At 38.2% G+C, this 22,680-nt stretch overlaps 6 protein-coding genes across 6 annotated transcripts; 5 read left to right on the top strand and 1 right to left on the bottom strand. All coding sequences in view use genetic code 12, as the record gives it.

Annotated features, from left to right (window-relative positions):
• Positions 1-2: 2 nt before the first annotated feature.
• On the top strand, positions 3-2,198 carry STT3 (dolichyl-diphosphooligosaccharide--protein glycosyltransferase subunit; the record flags this gene model as incomplete). Its single annotated transcript, XM_051817310.1, has 1 exon — positions 3-2,198. One exon carries the CDS (start codon positions 3-5, stop codon positions 2,196-2,198), a length of 2,196 nt encoding a protein of 731 aa, XP_051669744.1.
• A 425-nt stretch (positions 2,199-2,623) lies between these two features.
• Positions 2,624-3,205, top strand: CANMA_004977 (uncharacterized protein; the record flags this gene model as incomplete). Its single annotated transcript, XM_051817309.1, has 1 exon — positions 2,624-3,205. One exon carries the CDS (start codon positions 2,624-2,626, stop codon positions 3,203-3,205), a length of 582 nt encoding a protein of 193 aa, XP_051669743.1.
• A 56-nt stretch (positions 3,206-3,261) lies between these two features.
• CANMA_004976 (mRNA (N6-adenosine)-methyltransferase) lies at positions 3,262-4,794 on the bottom strand (the record flags this gene model as incomplete). Its single annotated transcript, XM_051817308.1, has 1 exon — positions 3,262-4,794. One exon carries the CDS (start codon positions 4,792-4,794, stop codon positions 3,262-3,264), a length of 1,533 nt encoding a protein of 510 aa, XP_051669742.1.
• Positions 4,795-6,610: 1,816 nt separating this feature from the next.
• On the top strand, positions 6,611-8,200 carry CANMA_004975 (uncharacterized protein; the record flags this gene model as incomplete). Its single annotated transcript, XM_051817307.1, has 1 exon — positions 6,611-8,200. The coding sequence occupies one exon, from the start codon at positions 6,611-6,613 to the stop codon at positions 8,198-8,200; it is 1,590 nt and encodes a 529-aa protein (XP_051669741.1).
• A 1,272-nt stretch (positions 8,201-9,472) lies between these two features.
• Positions 9,473-12,079, top strand: CANMA_004974 (uncharacterized protein; the record flags this gene model as incomplete). The annotated part of the gene is made up of 1 exon (XM_051817306.1): positions 9,473-12,079. The coding sequence occupies one exon, from the start codon at positions 9,473-9,475 to the stop codon at positions 12,077-12,079; it is 2,607 nt and encodes an 868-aa protein (XP_051669740.1).
• Positions 12,080-14,949: 2,870 nt separating this feature from the next.
• Positions 14,950-22,578, top strand: CHK1 (Chk1p; the record flags this gene model as incomplete). The annotated part of the gene is made up of 1 exon (XM_051817305.1): positions 14,950-22,578. One exon carries the CDS (start codon positions 14,950-14,952, stop codon positions 22,576-22,578), a length of 7,629 nt encoding a protein of 2,542 aa, XP_051669739.1.
• Between the last annotated feature and the right edge of the window lie 102 nt (positions 22,579-22,680).

The following is a 22,680-nucleotide window of genomic DNA, read 5'->3' as shown; positions in this document are numbered from 1 at the left end:
CCATGAAAACACAATCATCCCAATTAAAAGTCTTGGGCATTGACATCGAGCTAATAAGGACACTACTTAAGGTGATTATCTTGATTTCAATCGCCGGGGCCGCTATATCGTCACGTTTATTTTCAGTCATTAGATTTGAATCGATTATCCATGAGTTTGACCCATGGTTCAATTTCAGAGCTACTAAGTACTTGGTAACACATTCATTTTATGAATTCTTAAACTGGTTTGATGATAGAACATGGTACCCTTTGGGAAGAGTCACTGGGGGTACGCTATATCCTGGATTGATGGTAACTTCGGGTGCTATATGGCATGTGTTGAGAGAATGGTTGAGTTTACCGGTTGATATTAGAAACATTTGTGTCATGTTGGCCCCCGTGTTTAGTGGATTGACAGCAATTGCTACTTATTTCTTGACCAAGGAGATGAAGGACTCGAATGCTGGATTATTGGCAGCAATATTTATGGGAATTGCGCCTGGTTATATTTCTAGATCAGTTGCTGGATCATATGATAATGAAGCTATTGCAATTACGTTGTTGATGGCTACGTTTTATTTCTGGATCAAGTCAATGAAGTTGGGTTCCATATTTTACGCGACGTTGACCGCATTGTTTTATTTTTACATGGTTAGTGCTTGGGGTGGCTATGTGTTCATTACCAACTTGGTTCCATTGCATGTGTTTGTATTGTTGTTGATGGGCAGATATAACCCTAAATTGTACACTGCCTACACCACATGGTACGCATTGGGGACTTTGGCAAGTATGCAGATTCCGTTTGTGGGATTTTTGCCAATTAGATCAAATGATCATATGGCAGCTTTGGGAGTTTTTGGATTGCTTCAATTAGTGGCTTTTGGTGACTACGTAAAATCTAAAGTCCCTTCAAAGCAGTTCAAATCTTTCTTGATTGTATCTGCTTCATTGGTGTTTGTGTTGGGTGTTGGTGCGTTGTTTGGATTAACAGCTATGGGATGGATTGCTCCATGGACAGGTAGATTCTACTCCCTTTGGGACACCAGCTATGCCAAAATCCACATTCCTATTATTGCTTCAGTCTCAGAACATCAACCTACCGCTTGGCCTGCATTCTTTTTCGATACCTCAATGTTGATTTGGTTGTTCCCAGCAGGTATTTACTTGTGCTTCCAGGAATTGAGAGACGAGCACGTGTTTGTCATCATTTACAGTGTCTTGTGTTCTTATTTTGCTGGTGTTATGGTTCGTTTGATGTTGACGTTGACTCCGGTCATTTGTATAGCTGGTGCAATTGCATTGTCCAAATTGTTTGACATATATTTGAATGTTGTTGATATCTTTACCGAAAATAGTGGGCCAAAGACAAACAAAAAGTTGCCAATTGCTGCATTGGTGTCGAAATTGATTGTCTTGTTATCGTTTGCATTCTACTTGTTCTACTTTGTTATGCATTGTACTTGGGTCACCTCGAATGCGTACTCATCGCCTTCCGTCGTGCTTGCTTCTCGTGCCGCAGATGGATCACAGATTCTTATTGATGATTATAGAGAAGCTTACTACTGGTTGAGAATGAATACACCTGAAGATGCCAAGATTATGTCCTGGTGGGATTACGGATACCAAATTGGTGGTATGGCCGATAGAACCACATTGGTTGATAACAACACTTGGAACAATACTCATATTGCTACTGTTGGAAAAGCCATGTCTTCACCTGAAGATGTGTCTTATGAAATTTTGAAACAACACGATGTCGATTACGTACTTGTGATTTTTGGCGGTGTTATCGGCTACTCAGGAGACGATATTAATAAATTCTTGTGGATGGTGAGAATTGCCGAAGGTATCTGGCCTGACGAGATTAAAGAAAGAAACTACTTTACTGAAAGAGGGGAATATAGAGTCGATAGGGAAGCATCCAAGGCCATGAAGGATTCATTGATGTATAAGATGTCTTATTATAGATTTGCCGAGTTATACGGTGGCCGTGATGGAGCCGATAGAGTCAGAAACCAACAAATTCCCGCTGATGAACCTCCAGAATTGCATGTTGTTGATGAAGCTTTTACGTCTCAGAATTGGATTGTCAGAATTTACAAGGTCAAAGATTTGGACAATGTCGGTAGAGACTTGAACCAAGCTACCAAGTTCGACAAATCCGTGGGAAAGAAGAACAGATTGGTCAAAAGACCGAGCTTGGATATTAGAGAGTGATGTATAGATAGATTTTGAATAGAGATATCAACAATTTACTTTAAATGGTCCTGAAATTTAAAAAGTTGGGGGTCTTTTTTGTGTCTAAATCCGAGGTCAAAGACATACGGTCTCTTATTGTTAAAAAAAGGGCCAAAAATAAAAAATTAAAAATAGAAATTTAGACGGAGAATAAACTGCGGGACTTATTTTTTTTCCGTCTTTTAGGGTTTCCATTGTGAAACTAATATTATAAAGATGGGTTTGTCAATAGGGAGAAAGAAACAAAGAAGTAAAGAAAAAAAGAAAAAAGTGGGGAGATGTGAAGGAGGGTGACACCTATTTATAATCAAAGGGATCCCTAGATACTTCTTAAGCGACACCTCGTCACATTTGCACAAACTCCTTATCTAAAAAACCAAGCTTTTACAAGAGCCAATTAAAAAATGACTTCCTTACAAGAACATTTGATCTTTTACAGATCATACCATTTCAACAACACTAATGTGACAATACATTTGATTTGTATTCCAATAATTTTGTTATCGGCAATTACATTTTTAATCCCAGTTGCTTTACCATCTATCTCGTCCAATCCATTGATCAATGTTGGCAATGTCGTTGCTTGGGTTTATGGTTTATACTACATCTCGTTGGATGTCAAGGTCGGAGTCCCTGCCGCATCCGTGTTGGTGACTTATGCTTATTACATTGGCAATTACTATAGATCATTATCGGCATACACATCACCTACATCGAGCCAGTTTGTTCACTATGCAATTGCTGCCCATACTTTTGCTTGGATTGCTCAATTTTACGGACACGGGGTGCACGAAAAGAGAGCCCCAGCTTTGCTCGACAATTTGTTGCAAGCTTTGGTGTTGGCTCCATTTTTTGTTGCGTTTGAAGTTGCATTCTTTTTGGGATACAGAACCGATTTGAAAAAGACTATGGATAACGAGGCCGGAAAAAGAGTAAGAGATTTCAAATTGAAGGAAAAGGCTCAAAAGGCCGCCAAGGCTCAATAGATGAGATGTGGGGAGAGAGTGTAGTTATTCTTGTGCGTTTTTATTTAAATGGACTCTCAATTTGGGTTCTGACTTCTATACATGTCATAGTTGTATTTAACTTCCGGCTCGTGTAGTGATACCCCTTGTAGTTGATTGCCAATAGTCAACCACCCTGGTCTCGTATTGTGAGTTCGGCCAAAGATCTCCAACTTTCTCGCATGGGTACCGACTAATCGTTCTATGATGTCGTAGAATTCATCAGGTTTTCTCGAAGTTTCTCTTGTGTTACTCACCACAACATCAGTGTCGATTCGCAAGTTGAGCCAAGAAGGGTCGCCCTTAAGCCCAACCAATAGATGCTCTTTTGAGTGGTTTAACCAATGGCCGGTTCTCCCTGTGACTATAGTTCTTCTCAACTGGTTTAACTTTATCCAGATCATTTCATCGCTGATTTGATAGCCCCATTTGAGTAGTGCCTTACGTCCAATCTCTATCGAGCGTCCAGTCACCCAAAGCATGATGATACCTTCATCTTGGAGTTCATGCATAGGTAATTGCAACAATTCATCGTCCTTGCATGTACCGTACGGCAAAGACATGTGAATGTCCCACGCAGGGTCAGAAATAATTGCAGCAAATTTCCCCAAGATACTAAAAGGCAAATACCGAACATCACAGTTGATCCACTGTGGAGGTGTGATGGCTCGAAACGAATCAGTGAAGCATTGCCCAAGAGTGTAATCTAACCGCTTTTCTTCTTGTTTCAACACCAAGTTTGGTTTTGTAGGATTCAAAGTGTAATAGTGGAGATAGCGACAGGTTTTCATCTTGTGACATGTATCCAAATAAGAGCAATCTCCTAAATTCACATCGGTGTGGTTGTAATAAATAGGAAGAAAATGAATCTTGTTTAATGAACATTGGTAGATGCCAACAGGTAGCATATTTCTAGATTGATGCAATCGTTGATGGACAACGTGTTCTGGTGCCAATTGTTTTGAGGTCAGGGCATATTCTCTTTTATTTAGTCCAGAGCTGGCCAACATCAAGGCGTGCTTACTGTCATTGCACACTTGGGGAAATGGTATATTGAGTGTTGTTAATTTGGCTCTTTCCTTTCCCAAGATTATCTTTGCCGAACTTTTGTGAATGAAATTAGTTAATACCCTTGGTAATAGTCTAGCCACCTTAGCTAGTTCAAGAGGTCCTTCAGATTGCTTTTCAGTAATAAGGTCAAACAACGATGAGGCCTCCTTTCGTTTGTCATTGTCCTCAACCGGTAATGGTTTGCCTAGCAAACGATGGTGTAAAATCCTCAACGAAATGCAGTTAATCCAAGTTAATATTGGTCTGTTGATCGAATGTATCGATAAAAGTGAAAATTCTGCTGAAAAATGTAACGACCTCCCGCTGAGATCTTGAAATAGTTGAAGGTATTCGATAAAATCGGTGTATGTGGTGGGGATGTGATAGGTATCGTCTTTGCAAAATTCGTGGAAAACACCCCTTATTTTCCAAATTTCTCCACTAATAGGCAGCGAGAGAATCTCATCGCCTTGAGTAAGTAGAAAATCGGTAAAAAGTTCAAAGCTGTTGAGTGTATGCATTTCTGTGTTTGGGATGTGGATGTGGTGGTGGTTGTTGCAAAAAAAAAAACACCAAAAAAAAAGTAGCTGAAACCAGTAAATTTGGTCCTTGTTCTCAACTGATCAGCCTCAGTGACCACATACAAGACTTTTGAAGACACAGATGGTTAAACTTGATAGCTTGACCTCCAGCATGCACATCAGCTGAGTGTAGCTAGCACTTCGTGACGACAGGGCATTGCCATATTTGTAATGTCTCAGAACACCTGAAAATGCCAAATTCTAGGTTACTCATAGGCTTGAGGAAGGAGCCTTAATAGGTTAGCTCGCGATGCAAATAAACATGCTTTTTCCACGACTGAGTTTATTCTATCTCCTCCCCCTACCCAAACTAATCCAAGTACCTGCATGTCCTTAGATTACGGTCCAAATACATCTTCAGTCATTTATAAACTATACACCTCCGTGTGTATTGTATGAAGTATTGATGTTGATGCTGATTTTCTTTTCTCTGTTGTGTCGAAAAGGGAAGCTGGCTCTGAAAGGAGCGCATATATTAATTCACCAAAATGGTAGCTTCAGGGTAAATCGTGAATGACTTACTAGTAATACTACAGTTGTGTTAACCACTTGTCAACCCCTTCTCTGAAGGCCAGTAGAATTGTTGTGGTGACTGCATCACTCCTGAAAGGGGAAAACGATCTAGAATTGCAACCATTTGAGTGTGATCACACTGTGGCATGTACATTAAACAACAAGAAATATTTTTTATTGGGTTTGTGTAACCAATGGCCAAGCGGAAAACATAAGTTTTACCAAATGGGCCGGACGAAATGTTGACAAAACAAAAACAAAAAAGTTAAGCGCAAACAAAAGAAGTAAAATGAGGAAAACGAAGAATTTATGGTGCCCGCGGCGAAGTGGGAAAAAAGGGAAGGGTAAGGGCAAAATGTAAGAGCATCTTCTATTTTTATCATGAGACGCCATGGTTGTTTTGTGGACTCCAACTCCACAAAGAATTTATTTATTCTGTGGTTCATGCTCCATGTTTCACCACCCATATATTTTTTATTTTTTTGTAGCGGAAAGGTGTTGCTAAGCGATCAATTGTGATGCAAATAGCGTAACCTAAAATAAACAGAAGAATAATAATAAGGTTGAGGGAGAGAAGAAGAAGCAAAGGTTTTGACAGGCGGCAATTATTTTTTACTCCTCTCAGCTTCCTTTTCTCCCTTTCAAACATCTTGGCTGCTTGTGCCAATGCAACTACCGCCTTTGAAGGTCAGGCTTTTACCAACTTTCGTTCATGGCGTTTCATTCGCCAAGGCGTAGCTCTCTTATGCCTACCCGCTCTTGCTTCCGTACATCCAGCTCCTACATATATAGTCGTTCTGAGAGCTAGCGCTAAATTTGTGCCGTTTGTACGGTGTGGCACCCATCTTTGTTTCACTGTATATAAATGCCTTGGCATTGTAGAGTAAAATGTCAAATGCCGTGCGGAAGTAAAGCTCCGAAAATAATTGCGCGTAATTCTGCCATAGACAAAAAGAGGAAGAAAAAGAAACTCAAATAGTACTGTATACAACAAAGCACTAGAATGCCACTTACCCCGTATTTTTACACAGTATGTACTGCATACAACAATGCAAATGACTGTTATTGTAGAGTGTAGCATTCATATACATATATATATATGATCATCCTTTTGCTGGGTGCAAATCAGTAACAACAACAACAACCCACTTTACAAACATATAGAGCTTCTTACAAAGTCACATTGGAAGGAAGTTCATTATAACTAACCCACGTTACAACTACCACACACAGTTTACAAAGAATGGATCTCAACAATATATACACTGATTTGCTTGAAACAATAATAAACAAGCAACTACGCGACATACTGTCAACCTCGTGTGAATATCAATCAACACTAGCATCAGTGGCAAGAACGTCAAAGCAGTTCAATGTACTTGCCAACACAAGACTTTATCGTGAGATTGTGGTTTATGACGACGATAATAAGTCTATTGTGGAGAATGACAATTGCACCTATATTCATATCAACTGCTTTAACAAGTTTGTTGAATCATTAACACTCCTGAATTTCCTCAAAATACGGTCGATAGAGTTGCATTGTAAATCAAACTTTAGCAAATATGATTACTCGGCATTGTATGAAAAATTGGGAGATTTCTGGTCTCATAAACAGCACAATATTGAATTTATAAATTTTGACATCGACAATATACGGAGAAACCAAACAATTCTTCAGTATTTGTGGAAAGATTGTTGTGAAGTTATGGAAGAGAATGATGAGGTCGATTCTATCGGCGGATCAAAGCAATCAAAAGTTTGGAACTTGACAAATTGGTCTATTCTTGGAGCCCAAGAGTTGATTTCCTTACCCCTTTGGAGTCCAAACTTGAAAACATTGGATTTCTTCATTGAAACAATTATTGGCGACGTCCAGTTCCCTACTCAAAGAGTGAAGATGCCTAATTTGGAGCAATTAAACTTGAATACAACCCTTTCAACCCAATGCTTTTTGTCATTGAATCCAGAAGTTCCCAACTTGCAAAAGGTGTCAATATCATACTCGCATTCCTTCAATAAACCAGCCATAAACTTTAATGACTACCAGATGATTAATTTCAATAAGCTTACCGATTTGGAGTTGAAATTTAATTGCTTGCATTCCGACTGTTCGTGTATCAATGAGTTTTATCACAAATTGTCGCAAAACAGCCATTGCTTTACCAAATTGAGAAATCTTGCTATAGTAAATCACAACTCAAAAAACCAGCTGAGCAATTTGGACCAGTATACTTTCTTGTTGTCAAACCAGTTGTCCAATTTGTTTAACAAATTTACTGGCATTGAGTATATTTACATCCGTGTCAATGAATTTGTCAAGAACGACAGAAGCAAGATTGATTGGAATAGCTTCAATAGAGCTACACATGTGTTGCTGCATTTGCGCAATTTGATAATAGCGGATTTCTTCAACTGGTGGGCACCTTCCATTCAATTGACAAGGAACATGATAGTGAATACGTGCAGCTGTCAAGAATGCTACCATGTCAAGTCAATGTTTCAACAATTGGCTGCACATGACGAAGACAACCATTATACACATAATTTTGGCAAGTTTACGTACAACTCTACACAAGAAATGCCAAATAGCATCGATTTAGTGAAGAAAGGGAACTCAAAGTTTTTGTCGTACTTGATCAACCACTACAAATCCCAGTTTCATGAGCTGATTATTTATTCAATGTCAGCATCATATTTCAGAGAGCATAACGATCAACTACTCGCCCCTTTCAAGACTTTATTCACACATGGCCAATTGAAGCAATTGGCAAACTCATTAAAAGGTGGTAACCCTTCATTAAAGGTTAATTTAGGAGGTATCATAATTTAATTTTAGCTATATAGAAAGAACTTAATTTTAATGCATAATAGTTATAGAAATGTTGACAACGTTTGAGATAAAAGGGGTGATTGTATTATCTCCTATAGGATTTTAACAAAGTTATACAATTTTCAGTATTATTGGATGTCTTGTGTACCTGCTTTTTTTATTGTTTTTCTTTGTTTGAACAATTTGAGTTTGCACTTAGACAGAGGCTTTTTTATTGCAACGGTGATATACTGATTTGAGACAAATTTTTGTTGATAGTGAAACTGAAAGGAGAAGTTAAACTGGATAGAGGAACAATCAGATTTGCTCGCTTCATCTAAAGCAGCAACTAGGGTTATGAATTGACAATATACCAGTGGGGTAACGTCTCCTCCTATATATATATATATTTATATACACAAATACGGTCCAGTTGGCAATGCAAATAATTGTCCTTCCCGATTGGGAAATTATTTTTCTCCAGTTTCTTCTTTTTTTGTGACTGAACAATAAATTTTTGGACACCAATATGACAAAATTAATATTCTAGGAAGTAATAGTGAGTGGTTACATAGGTCAAGAGCTTCGATCTACAGCAAAACTTGCGTGGAGTGAGCTTCCCCTCAGCGAATGTTCTCTGTGAGTTTTACTTCTCGGATGATTTTGCAGGTATGAGATCTCGAACTCCAACAACGCAAAGATCCTCGATCTCGAGGAGATAACGCTGTCGTCAAAGTCACTTTGTTCATTAAAATCCGCTCTTCCCTTTTTATCTCCTCTACCCCTTCCATCTTCTACACTATTGTTGAACCCATACAATGCCAGTTTCTTAAGAATTACATACTAATACATTTCCAGATTTCTTCTAAATTACCAAATAAAGTATGTCAAAAAGTTTAACCCATTATGCATAATGTCCCAAAAAGGAAATAAATGAAGAGAACATAAAAAGTTTAGATTTAATATTTATTCACAACCAAAGAAAAAAAGATAACCCAGAAGAGTAATTAAACATCTTTTTGCACCATGAGTTTACAACTTTCAACTTTCCTTACTTTACCATATTAATAACAAATATATAAACCATGGGAGATACTCATATTTTGTTGACGCTTCGTCAGCAGTTTTTGTTTCTAAACTTCAAATTCACTTAATTTACAACTTCGTTACACCAACCAACGATTATCAATATTGATACCCATCCACTGCAAATACAAATTCAATAAAAGATATTTATAATACCAAACTAACTACCAGAAGTAAATAATAATACAAATACAATATATCACCACGATGTCTGAGTTGAACTTGGGTCCAGTCGAGGTACACAATATTAAGACTTCATGGTCAAGAACTGATCAAGACGGTTTCTTTCAAAGATTGTATCCAAACTTATTTGATCAAAACAGATCATTGCGTCAAATTTTCCACAATGATGAGTTGGTAATCCGCGAACATTCAAACATTTTTGCTGACTTGTTCACCTTTGTTGTTGATAACATTGAAGATGGTGCTTTGTTGGATGAATTTTTGTACCAGTTTGTCAAGGAGAACCAAAGATTTGCTGAAACAGCTGTCAAGTACTTGGAGCCAATGGGAAATGCATTGATAACATCATTTAAGCAAGTTTTAAACACTCATTGGACCAGTGTTTTGGAGTTGGTTTGGATCAAGGTTTACGTTTTTGTTGCTAATTCAATCTTGCAATTTGAGGATGATATCCCAAGTGAAACCAGCTCTATTGATGAAGCAGATATTCCACCATTGAATGTACAAAGAAACTTGTCCAGAACTACGACTCGTGAACAGAGTATTGCTGCAGTTGAGACACCAGTCATGGACTCTGCTCCAACTCCACAAACTCCATCTACCCCAGTTATGGATTTCGATGTGAAGCCTGGCAGAATTCAAGAACCATCTCTTTTGAATAAAGATAACTCAATTGAAATTGATTTGAAGGCTAATGACAAGTATAAAGGTTTCAGAAGATCTGTTGACGTTGCCCAATCACCAATCCAGGTTCAAATCCCAACGGCTGACACATTCCAAAAGGTCCACCAAGCCAATATTTCTTCTTCATTGAAGTCGTTTTTGCCAACTCCACGCGAAGAGGAAGAAAACAGTTTTACTCCACCTAGGCCAGCTTTTGATCCAAGGAGGAAAAGAGGTTCAATGTCACCATCGCCATCAACTTCACGTTTATCTTCAATAGTTACAAACTCCAAATTCACAAGTGACGAAGACGACCAGGCTGCTGACTCCGATGTTGATGAATTTACAACTCCAAGGGCAAGTAGAAGAGGCTCATTCTCGGAGAGCTACCAACAACCCACCCCTTCGTTGCTCACCAAGTTGCAAGGTACTCAAGCTAAACCACAAGTTGAAGAAGACTCTTTGTCCGATGATTCAACCGATGATTCTCCATTTGATCCAAGACAAAGGAGAAGAAATGTGGACGCTACAAAGGCAATTGAGATTTCCTCGCCTGAATCATCAGAAGTCGATGAACAAGAAGAGGAACTTTTCATCAACAAACAACACAAGGAGGTCTCAAGCTCTATCCCAGAGAGATCCTTGTGCAGAGGTGGCTTGACTGGAGGCACTTTTGACTACCAGTCATTTGGTTTGAAGGGATTGGCTCCAATAGTGGAAGATGACGATCGTTCATCTAAATATGACTCCGACGATGAAAACAAGTTAAATACTAGAAAGTCTAGCTCAGGTTCAAGCTGTGAAGAGTCAGATTCCAGAACTAGTTCGTTGTCGTTACACCATTCTGACTACAAATCATCAATCTCATCCGGCGTTGACTCTTGCAATATGGTTAAAGGTGCTGGTATCCACACAAGAAATGCTTCTGCTGAATCAGATGATTTCCAATTTTTCACTCCAGCTACAAAAGTGCAACAACCTCCACAACGTGGCCACAAGAGAGAACCATCAATGTACTCACTTAGCAAGAGTTACTCAGCTTCTGCCTTGTCTGTTAACTCAAACTCAAGAGCATCATTGGGATTTATGAGGTCCTCATTTGTGTTGAAGAAGGAAGTTGAACAAAATGGATACAACTATCCAGAAAACGTTGGCCTCATTTCATTGCCATCAACACCAAGAGTCAATAGTCCACCAACAATGAGCCATACCCTGAATCAACAACAACCATTGTACGTGCACAAGGCTAGATCATCAACTTCGCTTAAAATTGGAAACAAGAATGAAAGTGTGCAAAGCTTTGTATCAGCCAACGATACCACTTACGATATGCTCAATGCATTTGTCACTAACTTGGAATCAGGAAACCAATCCACTTCGACTGTTAATGCCAAGCCAAACCATTTGCCAGCTAAAAAGAATGGATTCTTTTCGAGAGTATCATCCTTGTTTTCTACCAAATCCACAAATTCAACCCCAAAATCGACACCAGCACCTTCGAGGAAACAATCCGTGGCTTCGCTCCCCAGGCAACCAACATCTTCTTACGGATTGACACATGCTAACCAGTCAACTTCAAGTGTGTCGCGTCCAACTATGATGGGAAAGACCGATTCTGGATATACTGTTTCTAACTCGTCAACTGCTGTATCGAGAAAGCCCTCGTCGTTGTTTGCTCCAAACGGAAATGTCACTGCCACCAATAGTACCACCAATTTGTCATCAGTGGCAAGCACCGGAGCTTCGTTGTTTGCTGCCAACACCAACAACTCTAGTCACTACAAGCATGGCGTTTCTTCCCACACTGATTTGGCTTCAGTCTACTCTAACGGGACCTCAAGCACTAGAATCACCATGTTTAGGAAAAAGGACCTTGGTGAGCCAAGATATGTTCCTCCTCCAACCAAACATACAAGAAAAGGTAACAAATACAATGTCAAGAAAGTTCCTTACAATGTTTTTGCTTAGGGAGAGGGAAGGAGAAGATTTACGATTACGTGACTGATTCGGTTATTTTATTTAATTTTTTTCAATTCTTGTTTGCGAAGAGGGAGGAGAGGACTGCTGAATTGGTGCTTTTTTTGATATTGGTGAAGGAGTTTTCTTCCTTTGATTGTTGTGAGCTAGATTGATTCATAACATCAACTTTAGAGCGAGGAAAACTCATTTTTTGTATTTCGATGGTTATAAAGTGGAGAGATTATCTGGTGGTGGTAGGTTGGTTGTTTTGATCTTATTCTTTTGGAACTTTTTAGATAATAGTATTCATACTTTGTTTAATTAAAAAAACGTTGACTTTTTGAAATATAGATGCGTACTTTGTAATGTAGGTGGTGCGAAGATAATTTCAGCGTCTTCAAATATCTTGCCCTAACTTCGTATTACTATACACCACGAAATGACCCGTTCCTAAGAATTGCCTTTTCCAGGTAAAGCAAAGTTTCCACGACACAATATAAAACTTCCTAAACGGTAACAAACTACGTTCTATTAGAAGGAAATACACGCCTCGGTATCAAAACCACAAGAGATAGAGATTGTGAAAATGAAAATAAAAATGAGAATTAGGCACAGTGGAAAGTTTCGTTTTGGCAAAGCCGCTATGCGTAATAGAAGTGCGAAACGAAGGCGAGCGGAACACCGGAATAAAGAAAGTTTTCTCGTGTGGTTCCGTGGACTGAGCTGAAATGAAGTGTAAAGGAATTGGTACATTCAACCATGATTTTCTGAGAATAAGCCAGGGATGGGTCTTTAGCGATATTAAAGCAGTATGGTAATGAATTTATTTAAATTCTTTAGTTACTGTAATCTAGATGTACCTTAGACTTTGCAGCTATACTTCTGAACGTCAACACCCATCTTGAGCTTGTATTGCCGTAATGAAAATAGTACGAATAATATGAGACACACATGTATGATGTATGTCACTGTTCAGTTGTACATGTGAGAGGCAGTCAGTTTCTTGACATTAGACCGATGCGTTTAAGCATTCTAGAAGTTAGAATAATACAAGCACTACAAGTATACTATGCATGCAGGATGATAAATTTGGTTATTGCTGTAGATGTTGTGCTGTGTTGTGTGTGCGTGTTTTAAAACCCACATATGAGTATATAAAAATGGTAAATGGAATGTGTTAGTTTTTAAGGTTTTCGTTATTGTGGTTGATCGACCGTTTTTGATTCAATTATGTGGTAGAGCAGATCTATTCTAAATTCTATTGAAGGGTCTGATAATGTGTGGGGCGAGATACTCGAAATAAATCTCTTCCATAGCTAATATACCTCTGCGTGGAACCTTTTGACATTTACACCACCTCGATGTATGTTAAAATTAGCCACCACTAGCCACCAGTCGCCAGCTCCTCAATTTTCTACTGCATGGAGAGAAAAAAAAAAGATAAAATATTTCAAAGACAAATACCATACACATTCTCCATGTGTTTTAGATTATACCTGATAAACAATAGTACATTAGTGAACAGTTTTTGGAGGAACAATGCATTACAATAACATACTTTTGACTGCATGAATTGTATTTGAAGTGAGAAAACCGAATCTATGGAATTTAATCAAGAGTGAGAAAGAGAGAAAGTGTGTACTAGACCTTAAACTACACTCGTTTTTTCTTTTACTCAAAACACCTTTCGTGTAGGACAATAAGTGTGTGAGGCATGAACAGTAGAACTAACAAGCACTTGCTGATGTATTGATTTTTCGAGGCCAACGTCTTTCCTTCCCCCGAAAAAAAAAATAAAAACAAAAATGGAATTCCGTAATTTTAACATCTTGTGCATTATTGAGAAGAGCAATAAAAAAAATAATGAATAATAAATAAAATAAAAAATAAAGCATAGAATGTACATAAAAGATATACAAAGATATGAAAGTTAGACACATGTCTCACACAAAGTGAGTTGTGTTAATGAAAGGGATGGTATTTACAGTACTTTTCTTGCTTACTAATACTTGCTTGATACCAAACTGCTTGTCTGTGTAGAAGGGGAAAGCTAGTGTAATATTGTTTGTTACTCTCTGGTTCTTGTCCAAAAAAAATTAAAAAATAAAAAAAATAAAATAGTTGAAAGAATAAATCCATCTGTGTAACACTGATTTGTGTAATTTTATAATTTAGTTGTCTAAAGTGGCAGCAAAGAAAAGAAAAATTACAAAAGAAAGAAAGTTCATTCTCAGAAAGAAAATTGAGACGTAGACAACAAAATACCCATCTTCAATCTCACTCAGCCTACTAGAAGACAAAAACGAGTATTTGTCTTATTGCTGTGTCTTAGTGTTTTGTCTTAGTGCTTTTTCTTCGTGTTAGTGTCGGGTTTGAAGTAATAATAGAAACATAAAATTACCCGTTAGTGTTTCCACCTTTGAACTTCTAAACATTGTTAAAAATTACCATTCCCAACAAAAAAAGGTTTATATCTTGTCCAAAAATTCTTTCATCCATAGAGAAAGAAAGAAAGAAACAAAGGCAAGAAAAACTGCAAATGCAGAGATACCTCAACATTTGAACATACATCTTTCCATTTATTACTCTTTTTAACAACATTCTAGAAGGAGAAACAGAGAGACGTGTGCAACATCTACTAAACCATTCGTTAAGGGACTGTATAATCACATTTAGTAAACCAACTTCCCCCAAACTATAACCCATATACTACTATAGTTAGTCTTCCACCCGTTAACAAAATAAAGGCTGGCTGTACCACATACCACAAGAAACCATACCTGAACTCCCCCAACAATTTATTCGCAAACAATCTCCTCTGTGGAGATATTATCAAAGCAAAGAAGGAAGTTAGCTAGAAACAGCCCAACATCACTACTATGACGTCTCCTACCAGTGAAAGAAGGGAATCAATGGAAAATCTTTCTCCAACTACATCAAACGATGTAAATGCTGCAAAGACAACCAATAATAGCATTTTCTCAGGTGCTACATCAAATAATACAAGCAGACCAATAGAACGTCCAGAAGTCCTGAGAAGAACAACCTTCGATTACGATTTTGTTGCAAAGAGTGTCTTGTCGCCTCCACAAATTCTGGAAAATTTGGCAAAATTGAAATTGAATTCATCATTACCAGTTGGCTCCTCATTTTCAGTTTCACAAAACCCATCGGCATTGAATTTAAACTATGAATTAAGTCCTGACAATGGTATTGAGCCATCAAGAATAATAAAGCCACCCTCGCGTATTAGTATACCAAGCGATGGCGTCAATGGTTACTTCACTGACCCAACATCGAGCCCTGACGCGTATGAAGATGAAAAAAGATCAGGCATTAATCCAAATCAAAGCATCACCACCTTATTCGATGATGACCAAGATTTAAACTCATTAAGCTCGTCTCATGCACTTACAATGGACGAAGAGAGTTCCTCGCTTTCACTGGAAACACGAGAAAATGTAGTGTTGGGTAAATCATCCTATTTGAATAATGTCAACTATATCAGAGATCATTTGGATTTTTTAAATCAAAACTTGAATACCCACAAATCCCCAAGAAATTCAGATTCCAAGTATCGGGATTTTTCCAATATGCTACCAGATACAATACCCGGTTATAACTTAGTTAGACAGTTTGGGAACTCCAGTTATCAAACTAACTTATTGTTTCATGGGTTGAAAGTGGGGGGCACCAACGATATCCACAATGATAACTTTACTTGCAATTTGGCTAGTAATAGAAAGGACTTTGTCGAGATTAACTCAAAGGTTGTGTTGAGTATATCTCCTAATATTTTAAAGAATTTATCGCTTTCAAGACTACTCAATGAATGGTATGTTTTATCGGGCACCAACCCCCCAAAGACGCATCTATTATGGTCGAATGAAACTTTGACCAATGAGTTTGTTACCGACACTAAACGGCCAAAACTACAAACGGATAAAAAATACGGGCTTAGTACTTTGCCACTAGGAATTCCGGGTATTTTGTATCCAATGGAAATTTTAACGTTTAGCTTCATAAGTCAACAAGACATCGATTTATTAGAAAAAAAGCATAAGAAACAAAAACGAGTCGCTTTGGTGTACAACGATAATGACTACAAGACGTTCCGTGACTATAGCTGTGGTGCCTCTGAAGTTCATCCAGAGAGAAACAATTCCATCTCATCTAATGGCTCAGGTATCCGTTCAATAAAAAGCGGGAATTCCACTACACAAAACACACCTAGTGAGTCCATTGACCAATCAAATGGCTTTTTTAACGGCATAGGTCCAATTGGTGCAACCAGTTCGACAAATTCGTTGTTTAACAAATTGACCGAGCAAGTTACAAGCAGTCCCAAGACCCCTTTAAAAGTAATTGAAATAATTTCTGATTTGATAAAAGTTATCGAAACTTTGGGCGTGGTACATGAACTCGGGTTTGTTCATAATGGTATTACCAGTATGAACTTGTTGAAATCTGAAACTGACCAGAATGATATCAGGATCACTGGCTGGGAGTTTGCCTTTTCTCACCTTGAAGACTGTATATACGGTTACAGAAAAAACCATTTGAACGAAATATCGGACTTGATTCCATATATGGCCCCAGAAGTGTCGGGTGTTGTTAATCAGATGGTGGACCACCGATCAGATTTTTACTCCATTGGTATTGTGATGTATGAATTGCTATTGGGAACTTTACCGTTCCAAAGCGAGGATCCAAATTCAATTGTACGCATGCACATTTTTCAAAAGCCAGTTGCTCCTCACTTGTTGGCACCTAGTTGGATCTCAGAGAAACTTAGTTCCACCATTATGAGGTGTCTTGAGAAGAATCCACTGGATAGATACACCGACTGCTATTCGTTATTAAGCGATTTGATACTAATCAAAAACCACTACATCGATAGAGTTGGTTCTTTGGGGGAGCTAGTATGGAACCATTGGAAAAAGACGGGTGATTTTGATATCTATCTCAATAAGGAAAAGATGAAACATCCAGAAAAAGTTGGCCACAGTCCAATATTTACTTGTCCAGCCAAGTTCATAGGTCGTGATGAATTATACAAGAGCATCTTTGAGGAATACAACAATACATTTGACGGCGGTGTCAATTTGTTTTGGTTGAGTGGTAAAAGCGGTGTTGGCAAGACCATTATTTTGAATGATATGCGTGTAGGGGCTTTTTTCAAATATGACTTTTATTGCATTTGGAAGTTCTCTTGCTCGGATACAGGCAGCTCAATATATTCAATACTTTTGGAAGGTATTAAAACAATTATTGGACAGATTTTGGAATGTTCCGAGGAGATACAGGATAGCTGGCGTGACTTGATTGTCACTAATATACCCTTGGATTTGAGCATATTGTTTTATCTTATTCCCCAATTGCGAAAGCTATTGGGTCAAAAATATATTTCCATATATCAACATAAGCTGGGAACAAACTCACCAGGGGGTGCGATCAAAGAAGAAGCAACGTCAACATTGGAAGTCAAATTTAGGGCGATTATAAAGTCATTTTACAAAGTGGTTGGTTTGCAAGGCTTGACAATTTTTATCGATGACCTGCATTGGTGCACTGAGGAGTCGTGGCGAATATTATGTGACATATTGAATTTTGACGACGAGGCTGATATCAGCGATATGTGCTTAAAGGTTGTTACCACGTTTACGACAGATGCTGACCAGTTTCAAGAAAAAATTGATAGTGTGGAGAAGGAAAAAAGGTTCAAGGACTATGCCAATAGATCCAGCTTGTCGCTACATATTTACAATATACCAGAAGTACCTGCAGATGCATATAAAAGTTGGATTCTGCAGGTGATTGGTGCAAACACGTCGTCAGCAAAGCATGGCGGGCACTCGCCACCAGAACAAAGCAGCATGTCGTCGATGATTAACAAGACCACAACTGAGAAGAAGCACCAAAAGCCCCTGAGAGCAAACAATGACGCAAATATCAATGCTCGAAACTTTTACGAAGCAACAATGGGAAATATTATGTTGGCTCAGTATGCGATATGTATGGCAAGGTTTTCACAGCATTGCTATTACGTCGGCCATGTAAATTATGGCCGTTTTGTCGTTGATAATTTATCTCCGCAAAATTATGGAATGAACAGGAACGAAGTAATTGAGAATTTTATGTCCGCGTCGATCAATCCAGATGTCAAAAGCTTAGTCGAATTTGCGGCAATCATTTCGCAGGGGCCAGGCTTCCATCTATCTGACTTGATAGTTGCATCTGCTTTACCGATAGACAAAGTTTTCAAAGCTTTATCAGTAATGGTTGACTCGAAGCTACTTTTACCAACAACAACATACTATAAGGTTCCGTTTGACTTGCTCTCCTCAAATGAATCACCATTTGATTTATCAGATAATGATATCTGGGAGTTAGCATCACATTGCAGCTATAGGTTCTTTTATGATTCTATAGTGGTCCATGTTATCGCCGATTTGGTTGCCACGGACAGATACAAGGAATTATCAAGACTTTGTGCCTTGAGATATTACAAGACCGTAAGTAAGGAAAAGACTTTAAACATTGGGGGATATTTACAAATGGCGGGGTACTTTCGCAACTCTTATCAAGTTGCAAGACTGGAGGAAAAGGAGTTGTACATTGAGGTTTTGGTCCAAGCCGGAAGGTATGCATCATCAACTTACAACATGAAGTTAGCTCAAAAGTTGTTTGAGGTCGTTGGCGAATTAGTTGACGATCTTGACTCAAAACGTCAACTTAAATCAATATTGACTGTATCACAAAATCATTACTACTTCGGAGAGTATGATAAATGCTTGGAAGTAATGAACACAGCCCAAGAAAAATATGGATTTGACCGGATTGTTTTTCTATACCAATTGGTTCGTTGCAAAATTCAAATGGGCCAAATTGAAGAAGCAATTAAAATAAGTTTTGAGAGTTTACCCAAGCTTGGAATCACAATTAGTGCCGACGAGGAGCAGAATATCAAAGACTATGAAAAACTAAAGTCAAAGATACCAATATCGATTCCCGAGATTAGAAATATCTTGAGGGCTAAAACAACCGAATCGCCAAAACTTTTGCTCATTTACCACTTGATAAGTCAACTTTTGCCGTCTTTGATCATATTTAAAAAGAATGCCAGTAGAAGGCTTTTAGTTGTGCAAGCAATGCATGCTATCTACAAACATGGGCCTTCGCCATTTGCGGCTATGATTATATGTGACTTTGGTTCTGATTTTGCCAGTCAGTTCACATCCTCGGGTCAATTAAGAGCCAAAGAACTTTGTAAAGTTGGTATGATTTTGGTTAATCGAGCTAGCAATGTCTCAATTAATTACTATCGCGAAATGTATGAATGCTATGTTTGCACATTGGCTGTTTACTTTGAACCAATGCTGGTGGTTCTTAAATATTTTGAAACAAGCTCAGAAAGTACCCAAAATGATTTGCTTCTGGGATTTGGAGAATTGCGTATAGTTTTGGCCACGGCAAAGACATTCGTACTCCTCCTAGGTGGAAAAGCTTATGATATCTCGTATCTGATAAAGAGAAGGAAGTCTCAGAGGCAAAAATTTGACTTACTGGATGATCAAGAGTTTATTTTTGACTCTGAGGATTGTGTTTTTGGGTGTCTATCTGTTGATGAGTATAAGGCACGCCATGAAGCAAAAATCTTGAACGAAGATAATTTGAGCCAACTTTGCTACTTTGTTGTGTTGTTGAATGGGTTTATGGTGGATAGGAGGTATGACGAAGGTGTTGACTTGATTTTGAACAAATCTCATGAAGCTGTCGAATCATTCCCACTTTTATTTTATACAAATCATTACTATTACGTGTCCGCTGTTCTCATCACCTTTTCTTCGAAAGGAGACGCAAAGCTGGAAGAAAGAAAGACAGCCATTTTTAATGATATTTACCTCCGCATGAAGTTGTGGGCATCGACAAATGAACAAATGTTTGCGAATAGAGTCGTTTTCTTACTGGCTTTGAAAGCAATTAGAGAAAGCACTGTTGATCTGTTGGATATTCTTGACATTTTTGAGGAAGCTATTGAGCAAGGTGTAAAAGTGCAAAACTGGTATGACGTATCCTGGATTAGTGTGTTTTGTGCTAGGTGGTTGGTAAGTTGTAATAAGAGCAAAAGAAGAATTGGTGAATTAGTCAAACGGGCAATTGACATCATGAGGAAATTGGATTTCCATGAATTTGTAAAACAATTAGAGGACGAATTTGAAAAATATCTCGAGCAGGATTGGTCCATGTCTAATTGGGCCGGAATTTACAAAACTAAGCATCAGGAAGAAAGGACAAGGTATTCAAAAACAATACCTTCCAATCTACCGATCAGCACCGATGATGCCGTCAGCGATGATATGAAATCACAAATGAAATTGAATAGAAAATCAAGAAAGGCTAGACATCGGACCGATAAAAGCTCAAATACCAACAATGCTTATGATTTGAATTCAACAATACAGGCTTGTTTGGGAATATCTGAGGCAAGTGATGAGAGGACCATTTTGATTGAATTGTTGACTTGCGCTATCAAATTTGCTGAAGTTGACTATGGTGTTGTTGTGTATATGAACGGAGAGCCAAAAATCCAGGCTGTTGGCTCAGCTCAACACATATATAGCTTGAATGAAGAGCCCTTGAGTTCACGAATTGATGTTTGTCCTTATCAATTGTTGGTGCACGTTTTAGAATCGGGAGAAACTATCAACAAGGAGGACGATCATATTGCCTTTACCAATCGATTCGGAAAAGATCCCTACTACAATTACAATTCTTGCTCCACAATCTTGTGTATTGCTTTGAAGAACCAATTTGGAGTTTTTGGTGCATTGTATTTGGAAGTGGATTCGAGAAAGGATAAGAAGAAGGCGATTTTTGATGGTCGGAAGCGTGATTTACTAAACTTGTTTTGTACGCAAGCATCTGTGGCAATGGGTAAAGCAAGGTTGATTTCACAAATGGAAGTTGCCAAAATGGCGGCCGAGGATGCTACAGCAGAAAAGGCAAGTTTCTTGGCTAATATGTCTCATGAAATTAGAACGCCATTCAATTCACTATTATCGTGCTCAATATTTTTGTTGGATACAACCTTGAACTCAACTCAGAGAGAGTATGTGGAAGCCATCAAGAGCTCAGCAATGGTAACGTTGAATATCATTGATGGCATATTGGCATTTTCAAAAATTGAACATGGTTCATTTACGTTGGAAAATTCTCCATTTTCACTTAACGATTGTATTGAAAGTGCTATACAATTGGGAGGAGAACAAGTTGTTGATAACGATTTGGAATTGGTGTTTTTCAACAATTGTCCCCAGATTAATACCGTCACCGGTGATGTTACACGTGTAAGGCAAATTATTATCAACTTGGTTGGTAACGCTATGAAATTCACGACTCATGGCCACATCATTATCAATTGCAATGCACTGGAGTTAACTTCCGATAGATATGAAGTTACTATATCGGTGGAAGACACTGGTATTGGTATTCCAGAACTATCACAAAAGAAAGTGTTTGGGGCTTTTTCACAAGTGGATGGCTCATCACGACGCGAGTTTGGTGGATCTGGTTTAGGTTTAGCTATATCGAAAAAATTGGCCGATATAATGGGTGGTGATATTAGATTTGAGAGTCAGGAAGGTGTTGGAAGTACTTTCTATTTTAACGTTAGTTTCATCGTGCTGTTGTTTGATAAACCAGAGATTGAATTGTCAGGCAAATCAGCATTGATCTTGAATAAATTGGATTTAACTGGTGCTTCATTGAAGAATATGATCACATTTTTCGAACTATCGGTGGACGATGTCCGCGATGCCAATGAAGTGAAAGATGTTGGGAAATACGATTACTTGTTTATCAATTTGGACGAGTATGATGAATTCCGCCATTTTGAACCTGAATTGAAACCAGGTGCCAAAGTGGTCATCTTGGCCCAATTTGGTAAACCATTGACAGGTGAAAGTGCCAAATACGAAGCGCTATTATGTCCTTTCCAACGTGAGCGGGTAGTGAGATTACTTAGAGATGTTAAACATGAAGCAAAACCCAATGTCATAACACCGGCCCAATTGGCTGATGAATATCTGTTGAGAATTCTTCTTGCTGAAGATAATTTACTAAATTATAAAGTTGCGTTGAAATATTTAGAAAAATTGGGATTTCAAGCCGACCATGCCAAAGATGGAGTTGAAGTCTTGGAAAAGTGTGATTCCTTATTGGAAAAAGATGAAAAATATGACGTGGTATTAATGGATATTCAAATGCCTACCAAGGATGGTATTACTGCCACGAAAGAATTGATTGATAAATATGTCAAGTTGAACAAGCAAGATTATATTCCTAAGATTGTTGCCTTGACGGCAAATGTTGCCGGTGATGATCGCGAAAAGTGTATTGAATGTGGTATGGTTGATTTCATATCCAAACCAATCTTGCCTAATGAATTGAAACGAGTGTTGAAGCGCTTGGGAGAAATGATAGAGCAAGAGAAGAAGAAGAAGTAGAAGAATTAGAATAAAGGTGAGATAACTTGATGTCACAGATACGAGGCTGTTTTCATGTTCTTACAATTTCACTTATTAAAACTAAACTCGATGATAGATTTT

Source organism: Candida margitis (assembly GCF_024628925.1).
Source record: "Candida margitis strain CBS 14175 chromosome Unknown scaffold1, whole genome shotgun sequence".
NCBI classification, from domain to species: Eukaryota; Fungi; Ascomycota; class Pichiomycetes; order Serinales; family Debaryomycetaceae; genus Lodderomyces; species Lodderomyces margitis.
Note: the sequence above shows the minus strand (reverse complement) of the source record. Positions and strands in the feature narration are given on the sequence as shown.